The sequence below is a fragment of the Sander vitreus genome, chromosome 4, assembly GCF_031162955.1.
Source record: "Sander vitreus isolate 19-12246 chromosome 4, sanVit1, whole genome shotgun sequence".
Lineage (NCBI taxonomy): Eukaryota > Metazoa > Chordata > Actinopteri > Perciformes > Percidae > Sander > Sander vitreus.
This window is the reverse complement of record NC_135858.1, coordinates 14,711,240-14,718,969: the sequence shown is the minus strand read 5'-3', so window position 1 is coordinate 14,718,969 and position 7,730 is coordinate 14,711,240. Positions and strand designations below refer to the sequence as shown.

The window sequence follows — 7,730 nt, the reverse complement described above, 5'->3', positions numbered from 1 at the left end:
AGACGGGCAAACCACCATTGCAATATTTACAGAGTAAAATCAAAGTGTGATGAATAAAAATGTAAATGCCAAAATTACTTTTTTTCGAGAATTTTTTAATTTTTTATGTTTTGATACAAAGAAATATAATTCCACAAACATGTCATTTGAGATACAGAACATAAATAATAAAATAATTCAGCTGGGACCTCTATGAGACTTTAATATTGTAATCAATGTGAATATTTCTATTGTTGAGGCAAAAAAGACAACATTGGCCCTGTGGTCCAGTGAAGATATTTATGTGTTAGAAATGTGAATGCAAACACATCTAAAGCACCTTCTAGTTTTGGTCCATAAAGAGTACTTAAGGATGTGCTCTGTTACACATTATTTTATAATATATTATTATAATAATTATTTAGTTAAATTTTCTTACCAATTAAACAATTGTGAGTTAAATTGTAATTAGTTTTTCACATTTTAAAACTTAGAATTAATACTAGGCTACAGAATTGATATTGTGTGTGTAATTTAACACATGTTATGTTGGAGCTAGTCTCGCATTGCCAGACCTTCCTGCACAGCGCTGCGGAGGAGGGTCTGGCTAGTCCACACAGCATTCCGGAATGGGAGAAAAACATGCTCTTTGTGTTCAAATGTATTGGCATTTCTTTAAATCAATCACTATCATCTTAGGTGGTGCTAAGCGCCGTACGGAGCAACAGTGCCGCTGCAAAACAGCCTCGGGAAGGAACTTGTTTTGGTGGAACGTGTATGTTCAAAAGTTGTTTTAATCGTGCAACAGAAAACTCAGATTGGACAGATAGTCTAGCTAACTGTCTCAATTTACCATGCAGAGATCTGAGAAAAGGTTAACCATAGTCCTCATAAATCGACCAGAGTTTCAAATGCCAACTCAAAGAAAGCCCAAGGCAATGGATATCCAGCCTAAATGAGTGAAATCCGGCTGAATTTCCATTGGCAACGGAGCAATCCCGGAAGTGGAACATTGTGGATATAGATGTTGGAGCCTGCCTCAAGATAAAATATATTAGATTAGTTTATATAAAAGTTTTTTTAATATAAAGTAAAACTTTTTATTTATATATATATATATATATATATATATATATATATATATATATATATATATATATATATATAAAAGGTAAATGTGTGAAACAGTATACTGATTGAGGTTTACAAAAATTCAAATAATGCTTGCAGTATGTTTTTATAAAGGCTATTGCATACATATATTTGGTGCATTTTGTAGTTTGAGTGCAAAATTATCAAGTATAAAAGAAGAAAAGAGAATCTTCAGAAAGCATGATATATTGTAAAAAAAGAAAAAAAAATGTTGCAGTTTATCCCGAGCTGTAAGGCCAGTGTTAGTGCTGGCCAGAAACTAGGTTCAGATGGCAAGATTTGCAAAGCATCTTCCCTTCCAAAGGATAGCAGCCACGCTCATTTGGTTCAGGAGAGAGCTGGATGACACAGACCTGCAGGTAATAAGAAAGACTTATCAACTGGTTGAGATTAATTTGTGTTTGCAAACTTGTCAGTATGTCCATATAGTACACTCTGTTTGCTTGCAGATCGCCTACCTCACACCTGTAGCAGTTCTCATGGTAGGAGCGTCCCAGGCATTTAACATTATAGCTGTCAGTACCATCTTCTTTTGGAATGATTAGCTGGTTGCAGGCATTACACTTTGGAGCATACTTCCTTTATGGACGTTTCAGGAGGAAAGAAAATATTAGGCAAGGCAACTTTATTACAGCACCTTTCAAACACAGAGTGAGTTGAAATAGGTGAAATAATGCATTAGAACAACTTTAAAAGCAATTCGTTGATGTATTATCTCAGGCTGTTCTCATGAACCATTCGTACTATTGAAAGTAAAGCACTGTAATTCTTATGTATTCCACGTATTTATTGCTATATGCACCATATTGACTGCTGCTGTATAAGAACGCTCTGGACCGCATAGGGAGAAGGTCGAGATGGATAGCTGGGTTATAAAACCCAGGGCTTTCAATGCGTGTTTGTGTCCCGGGAGTGTTTTAATCCAAACCACAATCTTTTTTCTAATCTTAACTAGTCGTTTTGGTAAAACTAAACTCAACTGCCACGGCCCCTGAAAGGACTGTCCCCTCGCGGTGACCTGTACCCGGCTCAAAGTCACCTTTTGTTGGCTAAACTCAACTAGCAACATATTCTGAAACAACCAACTGCTCACAGTGCTCTGTAGCCAGCTCCCAGTAACCTTAAGTCGGCTAAATTTAACTGTAAAGACCGCTAAACATAACTGTCATGTGAGCAGTCTGCGGTTGCCTAATTTTGTAGGATATCATACAAATTGGTGTGTACATTTTCGTATGATATCATACGAACCCGTTCATGAGAATGAGAAAACCTCTGGTGAATAGTGTAAAGGGTGTTTTTCATGCGGTGCATGCCATCCTTTTTAACTCTCATACCTGTAATAGTCCTGGAGGCAATACACTTCTCCAACTTCTCCCTGAGCAAAAGCTTGCTCTCCAATTTGCTGTTTACATGTTGCACAGTTGAAACAAGAAAGGTGGTACGCTCGCTCCAGTGCACGGATAACATGATCTGTGATAACCTCCCCACATGCCCAGCAAAGTTCCAGACTGGCCTAAGAGACAGATATAAATGGTGAATAGAATATATTTTTGTAATTAAAGATGATACCAACATTTTCCACTGTATAACCCATTTGCTACAAACCATTCATACCTCAAGTGTATGCCTGCTGGTCATTTTCCAAAACACAGCGGAGTGTTTACATTTCTGAGTTCTGGTCAACCCACTTTCCAAGCAACCATTGGCTTCCATTCATTTTTGCAAAGAATAAAAATCAGAGATAAAGGTAAACCCTCACAATGAACATCATTGCTACTTTTATTTTAACATTACAGTCAGACTGGAATTCAATCTCCAGTTGCAACTACACCGAGAAATGATAACATAACATTGATAGATGGATTTCAAGTCTGTGCAAGTTGATTTTCACGCTGTCTTAAAAGTAAGGGAAATCAACGGCTACCTGGAAGGTGTGGGGAAACCAAAATTCAAAAATGTAAACCATTACAGCAGTCTTTGGATAACCGTTAGCATTATTAATGTAAAGCATACCTGATTTGAAGTATATGAGCATGCAAAAACATTGGTATGGTCCTTTTAGAAAGATTTGCATTCATATTTTCAGCTTTAATAACATCCTGTAGTGGATGCTTTGTAGTATTGACTTTGATCTACCTGGTAGCAGTCTTCGCAGAGTGGGATTCCTGACTTGTTGTAGTACTGTTTACCAGCCAGGGGAATGTGACAAGATCTACACTGGAAGCAACCATCATGGTACGTCCTGTTTAAGGCCTCTATTGCAGGTTCAGAAAGAGCCACGGGTTTCCGACAGAAGCCACACACCTCTGCATCGTACACAAACATCAAAAGTCAAAGACGGTTATAATAATATGTGTATTGTCAAAGGGGAGCAGTTTAAAGCCTGAGCAGTACATGTGTAAATAGAGATCATGTTACCTTTACTCTCCCTCCTCGTGTCTTGGCCATTTTTATGGATCCCATGGGACTGTTCATCTTGTTTTAACCCACTAGATGGTGTGCTTTTTTCCACCTTAAATGTAAATCACATTGTTAATGTAAAACTAAAATTTAAACCAGTGATCTTCAACAGGGGGCCCGGGACCCCTAGTGGGTCCTCAGAAATGTTGCAGGGGGGCCACCAAATTACTGATCGATGGTTTAAAAAAAAATATATGTCTGAAAATATACATTAACATCAATCCAACATATTATAAGTAAAGACACATCTTTTTTAAATGTACACAACATTGATGATAGGCTTACTGGCCTGTAAGTAAGGTAGCCATAAGGTTGCCTTCTACATACAGTTAAGCTTAAGGATTCAATGTGCCACATTTTAACATTAAAACTTAATGTATAAATATCTGAACATGCCAACAATTTTTATTTTAAAAGCTTGGTATTGTATGCACCATTAAAAAAAAGGTATGTGTATAGGCTTAAGGCCACCCTTCACGTTATTGTAGGCCCAGTTTAATATGCAACTCAATTTTACGCAATATATGTAGTAGGGGGTCCCTGTGTCGTCTCTAATCAGCTAGGGGTCCTTGGCCTAAAAAACGTTGAAAACCCCTGCTTTAAAAAGTTTGACAGGTTCAACATTTGCGTTTGGCCTCATAATTTAGCAAATGCTTGATTTTGAACTAAATTAACTCAAATTTAAACTTTTACATAACTAAAAGCTTTGGTGTATACAGATACATTTCATTAAATCCCTTAACCAAAATATTGAAAACACAAACAGTAAAACATGAAATACATTGTATAGGTACACACTTTAGAAAAAGATACATCATTTAGGTACATAGTAAAGAAAGGGAAAGTATGGGCGCCCGGATAACTCAGTTGGTTGATCGGGCGCCCATATATAGAGGTTTAGTCCTCGATGCAGCAAGCCCGGGTTAGACTCTGACCTGCGGCCCCCCACTCTCTCTCCCCTTTCATGTCTTCAGCTGTCCTGTCAAATAAAGGCCTAAAAATGGCCAAAACAAATATCTTAAAAAAGAAAGGGAAAGTATTATTAGACCTCCTGCTGTAACTCAGCCCAATTTCCTGATTAGCACTGTTATTGTTTCTGCACAGAGATGTGGCTGTAATGATTAGAACTAAAAGTTTCTTGTAAAGCTAAAGATTGGAAAGTGCTCTGTTTGTGAAGGAAACATGTACAGTTCATAAAGTGTTTTTGATAATTCAGTCATATCTAAAAGACAGCTGTTTTTCCTTCATAATGTGTTTTGCAGTTCATTCTTTACAACAGCTGCAACATAATACAGTATCTGTAAAAGCTGTGGGAGTTGTAAACCTTCACTGTGGGAAAAAAAAAAAATGACTTGCCTACTTCTGGCGAAATTATTTGAGGAAAATTGGGATCAAGTGTATAAAAATAGTACATGAACATTTGAGTGATGCTAACGTGACAGAAGTCTGCATACCTCTCTGTTGTAAACTGGCTGCCGGCTGGGGGTCATAGGGTGGCAGAGAGGCGACTGGGCAGGAGGAGGTGGTGGAAGTGCTGATTCTTCAGAGAGCGATGTTCCCACAGATGAAGGCAGTGCAGCAGCAGGAGGAGGAGGAGGAGGGAAGAGCTCTGTTTAGCAAGAAAAATTATAAGTCACTTTTCAGCAACTTACACAGATGCTTTTTATTTAAGTTTCAATTAAGCACTGACATTTCCTGAAATTCAGGATATGATTAATATGAAACCCAAATATATAACAATATAATTATATATATATATCCACATGCATTCATTTGCATAAATGTGCATACATAAACATACAGATCCCACAACCCCAAAACATTTAAAATGATTACATTAGAAAAACTAAGAAAATAAGTAGAAAATAATAATGATGATGAGGAATTAATATAAAAGAAGTGGCGAAATAGAAGCCTTGAAGGTTATGTCTCCGAAGCATATGCTCTGCTCCTCATAGTCAAACTAAAGTGACAACTTTTCGGCATGCAGGTCAGGAAAGTAATAAAATCTAATTTTTGTCTGGGGTGGGCCCTAAAAAGAGCAGCACTCATATAGCCTATAGTTTGGGAAACTTTTTACCTCAACAAGTGATTAAAAATAAGACTTCTAAAACGAAGTTATGGAAGGACAGGTCCAAAACATATAATACATGTCAGCCATGCCCTGATGGCATCAATTACATGAATATATTTCAGTTTTCCCCATTTTGCTTGAATCCAAGATGAAAAATTGATTATTGTCATGAATACCTGCAGCACCTGTGTAATCTTCTTGCAGCATTCCTCTGTTGGGTCCAGGTTGGGCAGGTTTTGGGCTCTGAGGGTCTGAAGTTTGGGCCGTACGAGTCCAGTCTTTGCTGTCTACACTGCCATAGGACTCAGACTGTGAGTGGTCCTCTTTCTTATGTCTGATGGCGGGGATGTTGTCACTTGGGCTAACTCGTACAGCAGTGTGCTGCTTGTCTCTGGCCGGGGCACTGTGAGCTTGGAGGACAGGCTGCTGCTGTGTCACAGTGGCTTGGTGAGGAGACGCAAGAGTGATGAAGACAGAAGACACCATCCTTTTTGGTGGAGCTGCTGATGCCATGACTGTATAAAACCCACATACAGCCTAATAGGAGGACAGAACAATTATTATCTACACTCAAGACTGCCTGCAACATTTAATGTTTTATAGTCCTATAGAAACAGAAACACATCACAGACTCAACACAACACTTGATCTTTTTGAGCAACCCTGGAATGTATGAATAAACATACTAATAGTGAACATGACATTTTACTCCTATCATCTCACTAATATTGAATCTAAGTGTACACACCCTCTCAGTCAACTTTGTGGGAGCGCTTACGCTCACTTTAGAGAGGTAAACTCACACTCACAGCTCTCATTACCCATAATGAATGGTTTTTGAGGCAGAAAGCACAAATCTTTTTCCTTTAAACTCTGGCTGTGAGCTGCCATTACATACCTGGTAGAAAATTCGGTTTGAGGACAGCGCTCTCTTTTCTTTTTTTCTCCTTCCCTGCTCTGTATCTTAAAACTTCTGGTTTGTTTTCCCTCCTGTAAGCTGCCACTGAGAGAAGACTTTACTCCGGTAGAGAGGGCGACTATCAGTGGAAGGCCACTCCTTTTCCTTCTGTACCTCCCTCCCTCTCTCTCGTTCGTTGACCCCTCCTCCTTCTCTGGCTGAATGACAATACCACCTCCCTCCCGACCGTAAAAGGTGAACAGTTAATCTCTGGCAAAGTGCAGTAAAAAACATGACACATTCATCCACTATGAAAACTTGGCAGGAACACACACACGCACACACTGGCATGCATGCACGTAGACACACAAAGAAAGTCATGCAACAGTTGGGCAATCTAACCAAAAGCAGAGTCAGACGTTTTACAAAAGCAATATACAGTATCATAAAGTAATTCATGAGGTTTCGCCCTTAATAGACACAGAGCCTCCTGTCTTCCCACCCTTTATCTTTTTGCATGCCAGCAGGATGTGACTGTACCTGCCTTTTCCAGCAATTCTCTATCTTAAACTGTCCTCTCTCTCTCTCTCTCTCTCTCTCTCTCTCTCTCTCTCTCTCTCTCTCTCCTGTGCAGCTCTGCCTTATTGTTCTGTCAGCTTTATTTTCCCTACCTCCCTCATTGAGTCTGCCTCCTTTTTCTTCTCCCTCTTTCCTTCTTCCCTTCCCCCACTACATTATATCACTTTAGCCTTGACTCACTATCACTGTCACATGGCATTGCTTCCATTTGTGCCCCACCGACGTCTGATAATAAGTGGTGATCAGGCTCTCCTGATGGAGCTTTTGTGGTTGAAAGCAGCTGTAGAGGAGCCGCTGCATTACAGTGCGATGAATCAGGGCATTGTGCAAGAGGAGATATTGGTGTATTAGGAGAGGGGGCAGTGAGTGATGTGTGTGAGAGCTATGAAAAAGCTGCTTTGTTGTGTTTGCTGCTCTCCACCAGAGTGAGTCTAAGCCATATCAGGTCTGCTGATCTGCAAATATTGTGGTTAGTTTCCAGAGCCAAACTTTTTAAGGTCTACTCCCCTCCTGCAGTCAAAAGGCAGGATGGAGAGAGTAACTAAGTGTTGAATAAAACTGATCAATGTGGGTCAGTGTGAAAGAAGA

The 7,730-nt window shown here is 39.2% G+C and overlaps 1 protein-coding gene across 4 annotated transcripts; it reads right to left on the bottom strand.

Moving 5' to 3' along the window:
• Nucleotides 1–1,199: 1,199 nt before the first annotated feature.
• Nucleotides 1,200–6,178, bottom strand: fblim1 (filamin binding LIM protein 1). 4 transcript variants are annotated; one of them, XM_078248551.1, is made up of 7 exons: nucleotides 5,842–6,178; nucleotides 5,046–5,200; nucleotides 3,550–3,643; nucleotides 3,268–3,437; nucleotides 2,466–2,644; nucleotides 1,590–1,710; nucleotides 1,200–1,484 (listed from the first exon to the last, which is right to left on the bottom strand). In XM_078248551.1, the coding sequence occupies exons 1-7, from the start codon at nucleotides 6,176–6,178 to the stop codon at nucleotides 1,374–1,376; spliced, it is 1,167 nt and encodes a 388-aa protein (XP_078104677.1). In that variant the 3' UTR covers nucleotides 1,200–1,373. The 4 variants fall into 4 exon arrangements, with proteins under 4 accessions (XP_078104677.1, XP_078104680.1, XP_078104678.1 ...); XM_078248554.1 differs by having other exon boundaries at nucleotides 5,046–5,131; XM_078248552.1 differs by having other exon boundaries at nucleotides 5,851–6,178.
• Between the last annotated feature and the right edge of the window lie 1,552 nt (nucleotides 6,179–7,730).

Excerpts from the sequence above, each read along its gene's own strand:
- fblim1 (XM_078248551.1), bottom strand. The coding sequence starts at position 6,178 with ATGGCATCAGCAGCTCCACCAAAAAGGATGGTGTCTTCTGTCTTCATC. Across the intron at positions 3,644-5,045 it reads AGCCAGTTTACAACAGAGAG|GTGGAAAAAAGCACACCATC; the intron begins GTATGCAGACTT and ends TTTACATTTAAG. Across the intron at positions 3,438-3,549 it reads CACGAGGAGGGAGAGTAAAG|AGGTGTGTGGCTTCTGTCGG; the intron begins GTAACATGATCT and ends TGTACGATGCAG.